Source organism: Heterodontus francisci, chromosome 6 (assembly GCF_036365525.1).
Source record: "Heterodontus francisci isolate sHetFra1 chromosome 6, sHetFra1.hap1, whole genome shotgun sequence".
Classification (NCBI taxonomy): domain Eukaryota; kingdom Metazoa; phylum Chordata; class Chondrichthyes; order Heterodontiformes; family Heterodontidae; genus Heterodontus; species Heterodontus francisci.
In genome coordinates, this window is record NC_090376.1 from 71,017,371 (window position 1) to 71,035,844 (window position 18,474).

Genomic DNA, 18,474 nt, shown 5'->3' on the forward strand with positions numbered 1-18,474 from the left:
GCACTTCTGGCCTCTCTCACCATTTCCAGTGGTTCCTTTAAATAAGATTCTGCATTTATCAATGCTACCATCTCCTCAATAGGGCTAAAGCGGTGAGCTTTGAGGACGGGTCAGTGGACACACATTTCTCCCATGTTTTGGAGCGCTATGCACTCTCAAACTACTCAGCTGATCTGTCTGTTAGTGGCTGCAGAGCTGGAGGTCTGTCATCTGGGTGTCGCATTGTACTCACCTTGCCAGAAGAAGGTCATTAAACCTCTTGTGGCAAAGCACCGAGGTCCGCCTGACAACACTGCAGCTGCTTACATGTTCTGCCACCTCCAGCCAGGCCTGTTTAGTTTAGCAGGGTGGCCTTCTGCTGCCACCCTCCGAAAACAAGATTCCTTGCCTTATGCACGCAGCCTCCAAAATGACCTCAATGGTTAAACCTTCAGACAGCCCTGCCCAGGTGTACCTGGCCTCTGCCTTTCCTCTTCCTCACTTCTGCTTGCCATTGAGTTGCAGGATGGCTGCCACAGAAATGACTGCCATCATTCCTTTAAATCGGGCCCACACTTTAAAACTCCCACCATCTTTCCATGCTCATTGCCACTAATTGGCTACCAAAACCACCGTCCAGTCAATTAGGACCAACCTTGGGGAAAATGGGGTCCTGTGCCTGCTTCACCCTCAGAGCGCGAGTCGGATCCGGAAATGGTTCCGCCACTGGAGTCCCAACCGCAAATGGAAAATCCTGCCTTTATACTTAATTCCCCATCATGAGGAATCAAAAATTTCAAAGTTGTAAAGAGGCCAAAACTAACCCAAAAAAAAGAAATAGAATTTAAGAAAATGATGCACACAATTTTTGAAATTTGAACTGTAGTTCAATTTTTGTTTCTGATTTCACTATTTAACTATTTAACCTAGGAGGAACTTCAGGTAATTTGTATTAAGATGTTGTTATGGAATTAAATTCAGGGATTGAGTCTATATTTTAGACACTGGGAGATTGTTTCCACTGGTCGAGGAATCTAATCATTTAGGACTGAGATGAGGAAAAATTACTTCATTCACAAGGTTGTGAATCTTTGGAATTTTCTACTCCAGAGGGTTGTGGATGCTCCATCATTGAATACATTTAAGGCTGGGATAGACAGATCTTTGGTCTCTAAGGGAATCAAGGGATACGGCGAGCAGGCGGGAAAGTGGAGTTGACGCCTAAGATCAGCCACGATCGTACTGAATGGTGGAGCAGGCTCAATGGACCATATGGTCTACTCCTGCTCCTATTTCTTGTGTTCTCGTGTTTGTTCTAGAATTGCAAATTAGTTCTAGTCAAAAAGTGTACCAAGGATGAGTCTTCTCACATATCACAATTTGCCCAAAGGGTAGCTAAAATGTGAAATTCTCTGCCACAAGCTGTTTTTTAGCCCATAAATTCTTTTAAATGGGTATTAATTGTTTGTTAAAGAGGAATATTGATGAGAATGGGGAACAAGCAGGAGGGTGGGATTTGTTTAGATGATGTGAAGAGTAAACACCAATGCAGACTTGATGGGCTGGATTTTAACGGGCCCCCGACATCGGGCTCTGTGGCAGGGGTGGCCAGAAGATGGTTCCGGCAGAGGCCAGCCATTGAGCTTGACACTGGCAGAGCCCGGCCCAATCCTCCTGGCAGCAGTGAGGCTCTGTGGCAGCCCCCCCCCACCCCCACCACTGGGCAATGGGAACTGCATCTCAATATTTAAATCAACGAGATGAATAAATTTGAATAAACTCACCAGCAGTCTTCCGGGCCTGCCGCGATCTTCAGTGCTATGGCCGGCACTCCCACACCTTCAATTCCCTGTCTGGGGAAAGCAGGCGTGACACTAGTGGGGAGGGAGGGGAAGTTAAGATTTTACTGGGTGATGGGGAACGGTGTCAAATAATCATCGTCCGTGTCAGGGATGGTGGGAAGGGATGATCATTAACCTTTGTACAGTCTGTGGGGTGGGGGAGAGTCAGATTTCAAAGGCAAGTGGTTTTTTTTGGTGGGGGGGGGAGAAGGGCAAATACTTAAAGTAATTTTTATTGGGGTTGGGAAAGGAGTATTAGGATTCTATTTGATACATATTGGGGGAGGGGGGGGCTATATCTTTAAAATTTTAAATTTGCCGACAGGGCTGGCTGCACAGGCAGCTGATGCCATTGCCGGTGTCGGACATCCCAACCCCTCCATGTGATTGGGAGGGTGGGCCGCCCCGGCTATTTAAATGAGCCACCACACTGGAGATCGGGGCAGCTGTGCAGCGTGCGGCCCCGCACATGAGGGCCACCAATTTTTTCAGGCTCTTAAAATCTAGCCCAATGGGTTGAATGGCCTATTTCAGTGCTGTAACACTCGGTGAGGAAAACCATTCAGCCTATCTAGATCCTCCTTTAGTGGCTGACTACACCTAATATCCAATTGCTTTTGACAAGTTGTATTGTTCTGACTAAATTTGATCTAAAAAAACCACAAAAAATGCAAAGAAATTGAAATTTCTGTCTAAAATAGATTCATTTTAATATTACAGGACTCTGGTGAAACAGTTAAAACATCAAATCCGTGGGGTGCCAGTGGAAAGTAAGTATGCTTTTCTTTCTTCTGACCGAAAATGGAACTATGTAAAAGTAAAACTGAAACAATGGCCAAAATGTTCAACATCAACAGTGGCATAAAGCGAGTAATATTGGATTGGCTTCCATTATACATCCTATTTGGAAAGAAAAATCAAATGGGGTGTATAATGGAAGTCCAATATTGCTCATTTTACACCCACCCCACCCCCTTCCAACTTGGATGGTCTTCTCAATATCTCAACTTGTATTTCTTCAGACAATGCCCATGAAATTGGTTCGCAGTGCCTTTCTGTGCCTTATGTGAAAACTATAAATAAAACTATTTCAATTAATATGGGCTGAAATTTTACGCCCCCCAAACAAGCGGGGTGGGGGCGTAAAATTGAGTGGGAGGTGGGGGGAGGCATTCCCGACCCCCTCCCACATCCATTGCCAATTTACACAGGGCGGCGATGGTGAGAAATGACCCGCCTACCCCAGGCCAATCACGGTCCATAGGTGGGCAATAAACTGGCCCTTAAGGGCCTCCATCCACCGCCACAGGTATTTTACCCTTGGCTGGCAGTCAGCTGAGGCCTCAAAAAGCTCGCCTAATGAAAGCAGGAGCCTTCTTGCGGGCTGGGGGAGGCCTTCCTGATAAGGCCGCCCCCGAAGTCCCAACCACCCCCAACTCACAATACTCCTCCCACCTCCCTAACCCATCCTCCTTGCCTTGCCGGGGCCCGACTGATTGTCCCCAGCGAGGCCCTAAAAACATACCTTTTTTACAGGGCCATCCTTTATCTTTTTCCGATGGCTGGATGCAGTCCCAGCAGTGGCCACTGCTCCCGGTGGCACTGCTGGGACTAAGAGCTGCCGGCTTGCTGATTGGCCGCAGCTCCATTCGGTGGGACTTCTTGTCTCAAGGAGGTGGAAGACCCGCCCAACACCAGTTAAGGGCCGGGGGAGCGTAAAATCCGATCTGGCTCCCCAGGCCCGGCGGAGACGGACTTGCCACTGACTTTTCGGCTGGTGGACGGGGCCCCGCAGCCCTACGAAAAATTCCAGCCATAGTCTTCATACAATGTTTTCAGTATTTTAAAGACAAAAAGAATAGAAGCTTTCAAAGAATGATTGTGATTGTTCTCCGAGCCTGCTAATTAGAGCATTGGTGTCCCATCCAAGCAGTCGTGAATTCAACAAGTCTCCTTGCTACTTGTCACTGACATCCACCTGTCATAGTGAAAATGAATTACCTAGGCTTACCTGTGCTCTCAGGGAATTTATACCATGAGTCATAATAACTAGGAGTATCTCAGCTTTGATTCCCATTACATGTTAAATTCGCTAATCTCAGCAGGGATGGCAGTGGAACAAATGATCAAAAGTGTTGCAGTACCTAGACCTATATTCCCATGAAGAATTACTTTGACCCAAAAGTGAAAACAGGTACCAAATGGGTGCTGCAGTAATAAGAAATGTCTGTTTGAAAGTATGGATTTAGCCTGCAATTTTTGGACAAATTGATGATTATCATGACTTAAACACGCCTGCAGGCACTGAGAATGACAACTGCAGGTTTAGCACTTAAGTGATTAGACACAGTTTTCCTGGAGCTGTACAGGTAGCTTACCCACTTCTACTGAAGGTGTAGAGTGGTCTGACTGGCAAACAGCAGCAGAATTCAGGATGGCTTCAGGACCAAATGAAAGACAACGTAGGTTCTGAGACACAGGTCTCAGAGGTCTGGTGGAGGAGCTCCAGATGAGCAGGGATGACATGTACCCACAGGGGAGAATGAGTCAACCTTGCCCTCCTGTCCCTCACTCCTACAGCAGCTGGTGCTGCTCTTCCTGGACTCATATCCTCCTCCCATTCCTCCCAAAGACCAAGAGTGTCCCCGAGCAAGATGCCAATGACCAAGTACTCTCTTTCTCCTGTTGACTCCTACAAGGTGTTCAATAAGGTACAGTAGCACAACACTAACACATTTTAGGTTAAGTCAATCTCTAGCCACCAAAATGACGTGTAGCCGCTTTAATGAGCGCTAGCAGGCAACTTAATTGTCAATCAGCCCCGTATTGATCCTCCAGGTGGCTGTTCTTAATGCAGTCTTCAACTCTTCAGCAAGCTGGTGTCTTGAAATAAATGCAAGCTAGACCGGCATTGCAGCTTAAGACCCCATCTTGGCCACCTCGGAGGCTCTGTAGCTTTTAAAGGATCCAGGGAAAATAGCCCCCAGTGTCTTCAAGACGGAGGAGAAAATTAGCAAGGATGGGAAAAAAACTAACATTGTGTTTGTCACAAAATACCTCCCTACTTTCACAATATTGATTACTTCATTATTTTAACATGTTATCTGTGCAGTACCAACACAGTTAACTTCCGTCAGCTCTCTTTGTATTTCAGTGATGTGTTATGACCTCAGTTGGAGAAATGCACTGTCTTTCTCTTGTTCCACTACTCCACTGGTCACAATGTATGTTTAACTGTTGTACCCAGTTACTGAGACGGCTAATTATATACTTTATCTATATTAGTTTCAGAATTTTTAAAAAAATTTGCCAACCAGATTTCTTTAATAGACAACAAAATTATTGATTATAAAACAAGACTCATTCAATAAAGATGCAAAGCTTATTAACACACAGTTTGAAATATGAAAGTATAAATATATACCCTTTTAAAATATCCTAACACATGCACAAACACACTAGTTAAAGGAAAAAATAAAGAAAAATAAATAAAACTGGCTCTGCGGAGATCAACTTTTAAAAAAGTACTTTGGCCAAGTTATTGTCAATTCTTGAAGAAAAAGGATAAGCTATGGAATGTCCCAGATGGCCTTTGGTCTGGCATCCTGGTACATGTAGACGGCTGTCACTGGGATCTTTCTGGAACAGTTCTGTTCAGGAGACGTCATGGAGTAGTCTTGCAGGCTTTTTGAGAGAATTACTGCATCAGTGGTTTCAGCTATCACACTGGATTCTCAGAAGATTTTCCAAAACAGATGGAAAAGTTTGAGTTGGGTGGCTTCTCTCTTAGCAGGCTATACACCAACTGAACATTCAAACAGTCCAAGCCAAATCAAAAAGCCAAAATTCCTGACCACCATAAACCTAGACATGTGACTTCTCAGTAAACAACTCCAATAGCCAGCAAGGATGCTTATGTTTATTTTAGTACTTCATTGTCTCTTCCAGTAAGTGTTTTTTTTAATCCAAAGTGTCTTTCCAGTAACCCTTTAAAAAAACAAAGTCAGGCATCTCCTCAGTCTTTCAAATGAACCAATTTTCACAATATTTTAAACATGAGCCCTGAAAAAATATTAATAATAGAAGCACCTTCATGACAGATGGAAAACCTACTCAGAATTGTCCCCACTGCATCTACATCCTGTCACTTGCATTTAAGCTTATTATAGTAATGATAAAAATCATTCAGCACATCCAGCACACTATATTGCCCAGGACCTGGTTCAGTATCCAACCATTTTCCACTTTTATTTCTCTAACCCCTGCAGTGTCAGGAATCAACCTAATTCACTTGCAATTCTTCAGCTTGAGTAAACGTTTATAGTGCCAAATGGTAATCTGTTCCTTATATTAATGACTTCAAAGTTCTTCTATTCTGAGGTTTTGACAGCAGCACAGAGCATCACTGGTGGCAGGCGCAGTTTGGAAAATCCAGCACCTCACCACATGCACCTGACTTGTTTGATGCCTAATTTTCCAATCGACAAATTTGAGCGAAATGAAGAGGCCTTACTGCAGGCAATAATTATTAACCTAATTATTAAATAGAATCTCTCACTGAATTTCACAAGTTGTATTGAGGCCCTGTTTCCTGCATACTGTTTAGCCACTTAAATTGGGCACCTGTCTTAAAGCTATCGCTGTTGTTCACATCAATATTGATGCCTAGATTTTTGACAGCGAGTGTTTATCTGCTCAGGGAATGGAAAGTTTGGCACCTTCTTCTTTCTACACTTTTGTCTTTTTGTTGAAGCCTTCATTTTGTTAAAACTCAATTTCCTGGGGTTTTGGCAATTACTGATAAGTTTGATGATACAGAAGAAAGCCAAATGAATATAGAGAGAGTACAGAGGAGATCTAAAAAATGGGAAGAAGGGAGGCAAAGGGAGATTAAGTGTATTGATTAGTGGCTAACATAAAAGGAAACCCAAAGTGTTTACAAACCTATAAATAGTAAAATGGTAGTGAAAGTAAGTGTCTGGCTGATTAGGGACCAAAAAAGAGATCTTGTAGAGGCAGAGGGCATGACTGAGGTACTAAATGAGTACTTTGTGTCTGTCTTCTCTAGAGAAGGGTATGCTGCCAATGTTGCAGTAAAGGAGGAGGTAGTAGTGATATTGGATAGTATAAAAAAAAGATACTTAAAAGCTTAGCAGTGCTCAAAGTAAAAATGTACCCTGGTCCAGTCTGGATGCATTTTAGGTGACTGAGGGAAGTAAGGGAGGTTCTGGCCACAATCTTCCAATTCTCCTTAAATATGACAGTGGTGCTAGAGGACTGGAAGATTGCAAATGTTTACATCCCTGTTCAAAAAATGGGAGAGGAATAAACCCAGCAACTACAAATCATCTATCGTCTGTGGTGTGGGAACTTTTTGAGACAAAACTAATTGGCACTTGGAAAAGTATGGGCTAATTAATGAAAGTGAGCACAGATTTATTAAAAGCAAATCATGTTTCACTAACATTGAAGAAGATACAACAAGGGTTGATGAGCAATGTGCAGTTGATGTTGTGTATATGGACGTTTGGCATTCGACAAATTTTTTTAAATTATTCGTTTCATGGGATGGGGCATTGCTGGCCAGGCCAGCATTTATTGCCCATTTCTAAGTGCCCATGAGATGGTAGTGGTGAGCAGCCTTCTTGAACCGCTGCATTCCATGTGGGGTAGGTACAACCACAGTGCTATTAGGAAGGGAGTTCCAGGATTTTGACCCAGGGACAGTGAAGGAACAGCGACATAGTTCCAAGTCAGGATGGTGTGTGGCTTGGAGGGGAGCTTGCAGGTGGTGGTGTTCCCGTGCATCTGCTGCCCTTGTCCTTCTTGGTGGTGGAGACTGTGAATAGCCTTGGTGCATTGCATCTTGTAGATGGTATACACTGCTGCCACTGTGCATCGGTGGTGGAGGGAGTGAATGTTTGCGGATGGGGTGCCTGTCAAGTTTTGCCTGCTTTGTCTTGGATGGTGTCGAGCTTCTTGAGTGTTGTTGGAGCTGCACCCATCCAGGGAAGTGGAGAGTATTCCATCACACCCCTGACTCGTGCCTTGTAGATGGTGGACAGGCTTCGGGGAGTCAGGAGGTGAGTTTCTCGTCACAGGATTCCTAGCCTCTGACCTCCTCTTGTAGCCACGGTATTTATATGACTACTCCAGTTCAGTTTCTGGTCAATGGTAACCGCCAGGATGTTGATAGTGGGGGATTCAGTGATCATAATGCCAATGAATGTCAAGGGAAGATGGTTAGATTCTCTCTTGTTAGAGATGGTCATTGCCTGGCACTTGTGTGGCGCAAATGTTACTTGCCACTTATCAGCCCAAGCCTGGATATTGTCCCGGTCTTGTTGCATTTCTACACGGACTGCTTCAGTATCTGAGGAGTCGCAAATGGTGTTGAACATTGTGCAATCATCAGTAAACATCCCACTTCTGACATTATGACTGAAGGAAGGTCATTGATGAAGCAGCTGAAGATGGTTGGGCCTAGGACACTACACTGAGAAACTCCTGCAGTGATGGCCTGAAGCTGGGATGATTGACCTCCAACAAGCACAACCATCTTTCTTTGCGCTAGGTATGACACCAACCAGCGGAGAGTCACCCCCCTGATTCCCATTGACTCCAGTTTTGCTAGGGCACCTTGATGCCATACTTGGTCAAATGCTGCCTTGATGTCAAAGGCAGTCACTCTCACCTCACCTCTTGAGTTCAGCTGTTTTGTGCATGTTTGAACCAAGGCTGTAATGAGGTCAGGAGCTGAGTGGCCCTGGCGGAACCCAAACTGAGCATCACTGAGCAGGTTGTTGTTAAGCAAGTACTGCTTGATAGCACTGCTGATGTCACCGTCCATCACTTTGCTGATGATTGAGAGTAGACTGATGGGGCGGTAATTGGCCATGATAGATTTATCCTGCTTTTTGTGTACATGACATACCTGGGAAATTTTCCACATTGCAGGGTAGATGCCAGTGTTGTAGCTATACTGGAACACTTGGCTAGGGGCACGGCAAGTTCTGGAGCACAGGTCTTCAGTACTATTGCCGGAATGTTGTCAGGGCCCATCGCCTTTGCAGTATCCAGTGATAGCTAGATATCATGCGGAGTGAATCGAATTGGCTGAAGACTGGCAGCTATGATGGTGGGGATTTCAGGAGGAGGCCAGATAACAGACATGTCAGCAAATAAAGCCCATTGGGATTAAAGGGACAGGGAGAGCATGGGTACAAAATTGGCTAAGGCACAAAAAGGAGAGAGTACTGGGTGAACAGTTGTTTTCAGACTGGAGGGGAGTGTACAGTTGTATAAAAACAGAAAATATTGCAAATACTCAGCAGGCCAGGCTACATCTGTGGAGAGAGAAAGAAAATTAACACTTTAGGCCAATTCCAGCATTTCTTGTTTTTATTTCAGATTTCCAGCATCTGCAGTATTTTGCTTTTACTTTAGACCAATGTCCTTTCATCAGAACTAGAAAAAATTTAGGTGTAACAGGTTTTAAGCAGGTACAGAGGCAGGGTGTGCGGGTGGAAGAACCAAAGGGAAGGTTTGTGATAGGATGGGAGATAGGAGAGATTAACTGACAAACAGAACAATGATGATGCAAGGCAGAAAGAGATGGTAATGGGACAAGTAAAGAAACAAAATATGGGTCTAGAAGAGGTGTAAATGGGAAAGCAGAGTCAACATCAACGGCTGCTGTCCAAAAAAATGGGACTGAGGTTATGTTCTGAAATTGTTAAAGTCCGTTGACCTCAAGTTTGAGTCTGGAAGACTGTAAAGTGCCTAGGTGAAAGATAAGGTGCTGTTCCTCAAACTAACATAGAGCCTCATTGGGAGTGGGGCAAAGAATTAAAATGACAGGAAACGGGAAGCTCAGTGTCACACTTGCGAACTGAATGTAGGCATTCTTCAAACCCAGTCAGGGTTTCATCTCCTCAAGGTAGACCGGACTGCACCATCAGCAGCAAATACTGTATATTACATTAAAAGAAGTACAAGTAACTCACTGTTTTACCTGGAAGGAGCATTTGGAGCCTCGGATTGTGGGAAGGAACGAGGGAAAAGGGCAGGTGTTGCATCTCCTGCACTTGTGTGGGAAGGGGAGGGGCTGTTGAGGCATGGACCAAGGTGTCAGAGGGAACAGTCCCTTTGGAATGCTGAAAGAGGATGGGAGGTGAAGATTTGTTTGGTAGTGACATCTCACTGGAGGTGGCGGAAATGGCAGAGGTTGATGTATTGAATGTGCCGGTTAGTGAAAGATGAGGACAAGGGGAGGTCTCCAAGGGTCGGTATTCAAACCACTGCTCTATTTGATAGATATTAATGACCTGGGCATGGGTATGCAGAATATAATTTCAAAATTTGCAGATGACACAAAGCTCAGAAATATAGTAAATAATGTGCAGAGCATGGTCTCATTCAGCGAGTAGTATTCTTTGCAGCACTATGGAGATATGGCCTGGGAGTAAGACTAATTGGAGAGCTCTTCCAAAGAGCTGGCATAGGCATGATGGCTGAATGGCCTACTTTTGTGCTGTATCATTCTACGATTCTATGATTCTGCTGCAGTATAAATTGGGAGAATGGGAATCTCTTTCTGTATTTCCATAGTGCTAAAGAAAACCAAATCATGAGGATACATTTTTCGGTCCAAAAGCATTTCATAGACTTGCAGGTTGATAGGTAAATTGGCCATTGTAAATTACCCCTGGTGCAGGTAGGTGGTAGGAGAATTGAGGGAAGGTGGGGATATGGGATTAATGTAGGATTAGTATAAATGGGTGGTTGATGATCGGCACAGACTCGGTGGGCCGAAGGGCCTGTTTCAGTGCTGTATCTCTCTATGACTCTATTGAGGAGAGATCAGGAGGATAAAGACATACTGGTGAAATGGGCTAATGAAATTTAATGCAGAGAAGTGTGAAAAAGCAGTTACTTTGTAGACAAACCAAATGGCTGATACCATGTTTGTGAAGAGAAACATCTTAATAACAATACCATCTGGAAAGGACAAAACCTTTTACCACCTTGATGTCTATGAACCAATCTACAGCAGTTGATATAGCTCAGATACTGAAAGCCACTATTGATTCACCTTCCACCACCCTTTCAGGTAGTACATTCCAGATCACCACAACTCACTGTGTTAAAAAATGATTTCTCATGTCTCTAGTTTTTTTGCCTATTACCTTAAATCTGTGTTCCCTGGTTACTGACTCTTCTACCACTTGGAAACCCAGGCAGGAGTGATGTGGTCGATAAGTGCAGTTCCTTTTGAGAGTGAACATACCCTTTGAAATGCTTTTGGACCTAAAAATGTATCCTCATGATTTGGTTTTCTTTAGCGCTATGGAAATACAGAAAGAGATTCCCATTCTCCCAATTTATACTGCAGCAGAATTGTAGAATCATAGAATGATACAGCACAAAAGTAGGCCATTCAGCCATCATGCCTATGCCAGCTCCTTGGAAGAGCTCTCCAATTAGTCTTACTCCCAGGCCATATCTCCATAGTGCTGCAAAGAATACTACTCGCTGAATGAGACCATGCTCTGCACATTATGTTGGTGAATGCTGGGAGCAGTCATGATGCTTTTATTCTGCATCAGTTCACTGTTCCCTCAATATTTGAGCTAACACATCAAAACAGAGGGTGGCCGTTGGGTGACAAGGCCAATCCACTTAACATCTGGCACATGACTCCACTCTGCAACCCAACCACACATGGCCAGCATGTGGACTGAGAGAGCCATGCTGCCACACAAAACATCATGGAGCAGATCATTGGAGTGCTGAAGCAACAGTTCTGCTGTCAGTTCTGCTCTGGACAAGCCCTAAAATACTCACCAGAGCTTGTGCCCAGATTTATGGAGGTCTGCTGTATCCTCCACAACCTGGCCATTATGAGAGCACAGCCCTTGCCACCAGGGATAAAAGCAGTTCTGGAGAAGTAGGTAAAGGGAGTGGAGGAGAAGAAGCAGGAGGAAGGGAGGAGGCAACTAGCACATTTTCTTTCTGGCCAGGCTGTCCATGATCACCTCGTTCGATGTGGACTTGTTGGGCTGAATGGCCTCCTTCTGTGCCATTGTAATTCTATGACTACAGTTCCACTGTTGTACAATCCCCATTGTACAACAGTCACACACCTTACTATCCTTCCCTTACAGACCACCACTGCTGCAGCAGTTTGTGCTGGATGGCTGACAGGCAACAGCAGGGGCACTGGTGGAGTGGCAGTGGTGGGAGCACAAATGCTGTCATCCTGAGAGAGGACAGCAGCTTCATGCTCCATGGAGCCACTGTTCCTCCCCCAGTGTGGCAGTCATGATGACAGCAATCTGAGCCTACATGGCAACGAGCTGTGCTTTCATGGCAGCAAGCTGAGATTTCAGGACCTCAGTCTGTGCTTCCACTGCAGCACTGAGACATTGGGTGGAATTTTATGCTCTCCCCCACAGCAAATGTGGAGACAGAGAGAGCATAAAATAAGGTGGGATGGTGGCGGGTGGGGGGTTGGGGTCCCCGCCACCATCCCGCCTCCACCAAAATTTAGTCCAGGCCGGGAAGGCCTGTGAACGGTCTTTCCACCCTGCCGCTAATTGAGGCCCTTAAATGGGTAATTCAGCCCCAATTAAGGGCCTCTTCCCGCCGCAGCCGCAATTATCTGTGCGGCGGGCGGCCCTGTTGCTGCATGGGAAGCATGGTACGTTAAACTGTGCAGGTTGCTTCCCAGCTGTGGGAGGTGGTTGTTCATTCAAAGGCACAGTGCCTGAACAAGGGACCCAGCATCAGGAAGGGGGGGCCCACTGAGGGCCAACCCCCTGCCCTTGCTGCCAACTTCCCTTCCCCTTCCCCCCCCCCACCGGGACCCCCACCCCGCAAGACCCCTCCCACCCTGACCTACCTTAAGCCTGGTTCCAGCGCCGCTCCTCAATGTCTGGTGGCTGCAGCAGCCACCACCGCCTGTGCAGTAGCGCTGCAGCTACCGGCTTCTGATTGGTTGGCAGCTCAACAAGGCTGGGACTTCTGGCAACTGGGTCCTAGATCCTATGGAAGGCCAGCCGTCCAGTTAAGTGCCTGATTGGCACTAAATTCGGCAGGCCTTCCATAGAAGAGGCAACGTGGAGATCTCGGCATCATTTTCCCCCAATATCAAGCCCCCCCTGCCGCAAGCATAAAACTTCCCCCATTGGGTGGCTTCTGCTTGTGCTGCAATGGAAGCTGAGACATCAGCCATCAGGCACTGCATGATGTTTGGGTCAGCAAGTGTTCTTGTGGAGTTTGTCACCGCTCCATGCTGGAAAGGATGGGCTCCAGGCTCTGCACAAAGCCCTGTGCCAAGTTGGAGCCAGATTCCTCCATGTTCCTTGACAGTGACATCAGACTTTCTGGGCAGGCCTGCCAATGCACCAAGCACTTCTGTGTACATGCCCAACAACCTTTTCCTGTACACTGCCCCATCGAAGTCTTCATTTGAATCCTCTGTAGCAGTATTTGTTTGTGACCTTGTTGGCTGAAGAGCTGGAACCTGCGCTACCCTTTTCCCCTGCCTTGGCTGTATGCCACTTGTGCCCGGTGACTCACCGAGATGAATTTTGTGCAGCCATCAAGGGCGGGTATGGTGGTGTGTGGGGATGGCAAATTGCAATGTAACCATCCACCTGGAGGTCCGGCTTCATGGCATCGGTTCTGGATTTTGTCAGTGGCAGGAAAGCACAATGGCGGCATTACTGCTGTAACATGATGGGAACCTATTTTAAATTGCTGAAATGCCAATTTACATGCATTAAAATATAATTAAAAATGATTTAATGATGGGTAAGTGATTCCATGAATGGGGGGCATCACTCACATGCTGCCAGATTAACGACTGGTAAAGCCTGGCAGCACAGAGGTGAGAGGACATATTGCTGTGACGGGTAGGCAGCCTGGAGCATTGCTGCATAGGGAAAGAGGGGGTGTTTAGATCTATTGATCGACTGTATTGCTGTGGGCTTTACAGGGGCATCCGGGGTTCTGGAGGCTCTGCAGGGGGTTGTAGGATTCTGGGGGCTCTGCAGGAGGGTCTGGGGTTCTGGGGAATCTGCAGGACGGTCTGGGGGCTCCGCAGGGGGGTCCGGGAGGCTCTGCAGGGGGGGTCCAGGGTTCTGGGGGCTCTGCAGGGGGGGCTAAGTGTGGCTGTGCCTGGGGGGGTGTCTGTATAGGGATGGCTAAATGATGCATGATGGGTCTGTTTGCTCACACTGCTGGAACAGAGGTTGGGCCATCATCAAGGTTGGCCTCTGAGGTCCATCAGCGACTGCGCTGACAGAATTATCACATCCTAAGGTAGGAGGCCTGACAGGTTAAGCAATGCACGAAGGAGGCAAGAAACAATCTCATAATGACTCGTTTAGAGAGTGAAATAAAGGTTCACCTTAATACATGAACTCTGCCACCTCTGTCCCATTTGTGGTCCCTGTCTTGCAAGCAGTTGCAGTACACACTCATGACCATGGGAGAATTTATGTTATTGAGTGCTCTCATCACATTGGCATGTTAATGAGGGCTGTGGTCTCATTGGCATAACCCTGGGGGAAGAGGGAGGTCAGCAGCTCACAATTAAGACATAATGACATATGGCTTTCAAATAATATGACCTAATGATTTGAACAAAGGATCTTTTAATTATTTACCAAAAAACATAAATGCTACACCTGTGAGACCCAAAGTGTGGTTATGTGCTCTTAATACGTTTGCGGGTGCTCGACTGCAGTATGATCCCCACGGCAGCAGCTAGGCTGAAGGCAGGCTGCCCCTTGGCCTGTGATGACTTTTGTGGGTGTTCTCTGGCTGCCTGAGGCCTGGAAGGCCCCAGGTGCCCGGGGGTGACCTGGTCTGGTGCAGGACTCTCATCAGGTGCTGCGGCTGCTGGAGCTGGGCTCACTGACGGAGGGGCTGAGGAGCTGGTGGCCACATGGAGTACCCTGAGGGGAGGCCCCAGATGTGGATGGCAGCCTCTCCTCCTCCTTTTGAAGGCTCACTTGAGCCTCCCTGTTCCCCAGAGAAGGACCCAGGAGTTGGAGTAAGCTCTGGGCTCCTGTTCTTTCTCTCGCCTTGCCACTACTGCGTTGAGCTCATCGCCAAGGTGATGGTGTGCAGGTCTGCATGCATCTGTGGGATCTGGCTTTCCATGAGGGTCACCAACCTTTTGATGGAGAAAGTCATGTGCTCATAGGTCTGAGACATGGCAGCACTCATGGCGTGGATGGACACCTCCATCATCCACTCATGACTGTGCATGACCTTTGGCATCTCCGCCCGATGTTGCCTTATCTCTCTCTGCAATTCCAGCATGCCCTGGGCTGCCAACATCAGAGGCTCAACATCAGCCTGGGGTTCAACAAGGGCCTGGCCACCCACAGTCCTCCAACATTCGGAGGCCTAGGCTGTCTCACCTTCACCAGCTGCACGGGAATGTGTGTGGTGCACTCACCATCTTGTGACCCTGATTCTAATACCGAACAGGTACCCACCGAGGTGAAAGTATCTGCACTAGTGGAGGATGCAAGAAAGTCATGGGATGGTGCATCTTCTGAGTGGTCCTCCTCCTCAGAGGTGGACGACTGTCCCCCTGTGGCTGCAGACCGCTGCGAATGGCAACCTGCATGAGAGAACACAAAGATATATGGGTTAGGCTGTGCAGATCTTCTAATGCCAACCATGCCTAATGTGGGTCTCCAACATTAATGCGCATGCCAACTGGAGTCAATCCTCACTCTCTTGCGCAGGGATTCTAATCTTCCTGTCTGATATTGCATGGCCGCCCTGGGTGCCCACCAGCTCCAATGCCTCTTCCTCCGCAATGGTGAGAGAACACAGATGTGGGAGACCTCTGCCAGTCTGGGCCATCTCCCTCCTATTATGGGCCCTCTTGTCCTGCAAGAGGAAGGATGGAGATAGTTGAGAATAACAATTTTGCTCATGTCAGCCCCTTGTCCCCTACTGGAGGATCTGACTTATCTCATGCTGACACTCACTGTGAGGGAAGTTAAGAGGGGTGAGCTATGAAGGAAGGTGGCCTGTGGCCAAAAGGCAGCCATGCATCTGTTAGGAAGAGATAAAAACCTAGCCAATCAGCCAACACCACAGTGCTGCTACCTTTCCCATGTCACGCAACCTCTTGCGTTGTCACATGCAGTGTTCAGAAAGGCGAATGGTATCAAGCACTCACCTTGGCAGAACATAAGAGGTTGTTGACCCTCTTGCTGCACTGGCCCAAGTTGCGCTGGGCGACCCCTTGGCTGCTGACCTCCTCTGCGATCTCCACCCAGATTTGTTTGGTCAGATGGGAGGACTTCTTCTTGCCATTGTGGAGGAAGAGAACCTCCCGCCTTTCCCTTGCAGCCTGGAGGAGAATCTGCAGGGAGGCATCACTGAACACTGTGGGGTCACCCTATGTCTTGCCACAGCCATCATCTTCTGCCCTCCTCGGGAAATGAAGGTACAGGAACCAGTCACACAGAGTTGTAGGCTGCACAAAGCTGACAATAAATCCAAGGCAGGAATGAATGCAGGGCTGGCATAAGGTGCCAGCACCTTCTCAGGAGTCATCTGAGGCTGTATTCAACGACTCTCCTCCTGCCCCCAACATGTGTTTGAGGGGCACCCGCAACTCCCCTGTGCAAAATTGCCACCTGCCGCGTAATCGCGGTAGTGCAGCTGCCCACATGATGAATGCGAACAATAACCTTTTCCATGTCGACTCATTAAATTCAGCCCTTCGTGTGCAGATCATGTCACTGTGCTATTCCCTAAAGTACATATAGTGCCAATATCTTAGGTGATGGCTGTGAATGTGAGATCAAGTGACAGGATTTTTTTTTCATCGGTGCCCTGCTCGTCTTGCACTTTTTGCTCATGCAGCACTGTCTGGTCCTGTGGCAGTTCTTGGATATCTGAAAGAAGAAAGGCACAAGGGTAAGGCTGGGGTGAGTGAAGTGAAGGAAAAGCAAGAGTTGCATGCTTGCATCATCTGCAGCTTGTAGTTCAGAAGGATGAGGAGAAAGTGGGATATATGGTGGATTAGGTAGGAACATATTGTCATCTTCAATAACTTCAGTCCCACCACGTCCACAGCCTCAGTCATGGCTGCTCCAATGAGGGCCAATATCAAATCTATGGGGGTGAGATTGTGCAACTATGCATTCTAGCCCACTGGTTAGTTCCTGCTGCCTCCGGCTATGCGTCAACTTGTCCGGCAGTGAAGTGATTAATGACTTTAAACCCTTATAGGGATAAAACCAAATCAAGCGTACATCCCTATGAATCTCCTTTAAGTTCAAGCCAGACAAATTCTTATAGACACTTTTTTGGGTCCAAAGAATTGAACTAGTCTTCCCTCAAAGAAAGAAAACTAACAGAGAATATTATCATCTTTCGGATAGCCTATTTTTTAAATAATTATGACTAAGTCATAAATATCCCAGATATTATAAGGGTCTGGGAAACTCTCTTCAATACTTATCTCTCCACTTAAAGAAACACAGAGAGAGGGTTCTTGTAGTTGTATACAGAATGCTACATGAGATGATTTATTAACTTTTATATATTTATTAAAGAATTGAACATACAAGTTTAACCTTGATAATGTTACAGGAAAATATCTTAGAATATCCATCAAAATTTAAAGTAAACTTTTATCTTAAATTCCCCGAGTAAGCCATAGGTTGAGAAGCATTGACGAGGAATTCAATACTTCTAGTTTTTTACTTCAAAAACCCTCATTTATAAACTGTTTCTAAACTATCATCTGACCTTTTAAGCCTAATTCAACTTTTTTCCCTGGGTCTTTATAGGTAGACCCCACATAGGCATCAGGAATCTATGGCCCCAATAGTAACTTGGAAGCAGTGGAGAGAGGGGATCCAATATCATTTGGGAGACCCAGAAGGAACTTTAGCGTGTCTGTAATACTTTAATGTAGCCATCTCATTATCATTGTACTTCTGGGTATGGTGTCTAGTGCACAGCAGTGGGCGTGATAAAGACCTGCATTTAAAGGGTCAATACAAAGATGGAATTTGAAGAAATTTGAAGTTGGAAACAAAAGAGGAATAACTTTGACAGTGGATTCAAAATGCTTAAAGGCTGCACCCCACTTCAATGACACCATCAAAACTTGTAGGATGTCGGCCAAGAGCATTTCAGTAGTCAGAGCCTCTACCTCTGCTGATGCCACAGAGGTTGCACCACGTAGCAGCAGTAGGAAAAGGAAGAGGGAAGTTATCTGGTTGTACAAGAGTATGAGTTATATATTGTTATACTATCTGTAAAGTACTATGAACTAATTAGCTAGGAACTGGTTGATATGTGTAAGTGTTCCAGTGGGGCCACATTCACGGCTGCACTTGAAAGTCATAGGATGTAGAACAAAAAAACAGTCTGGTCAGCCCTACCAGGCAGCATGGTGGGCTGTATTAAACACAAAGAGCTCCAACCGTTCCAAGTCTAAAGTGTGGTTATTTCCAACATCTGGGAATCAGAAAACGACAAGAAGACGTAACAGGGTGACAGCGAGTGTCTGTGTGTAAACCTAGAACATTTTAAAAGAATTAGATTGGGAAAATGGACCCAAATTAGAAAGAGAGAACGAATACCACACCAGAAATCTGCA

At 46.3% G+C, this 18,474-nt stretch overlaps 1 protein-coding gene across 1 annotated transcript in view; it reads left to right on the forward strand.

Annotated features, from left to right (window-relative positions):
• aff3 (AF4/FMR2 family, member 3) overlaps positions 1-18,474 on the forward strand; it is a 248,585-nt gene that overhangs the window by 221,779 nt on the left and 8,332 nt on the right. The window contains exon 14 of the mRNA XM_068034420.1: positions 2,541-2,590. Coding sequence (XP_067890521.1) covers positions 2,541-2,590 — 50 coding nt within the window. The remainder of the gene's footprint in view (positions 1-2,540; positions 2,591-18,474) is intronic.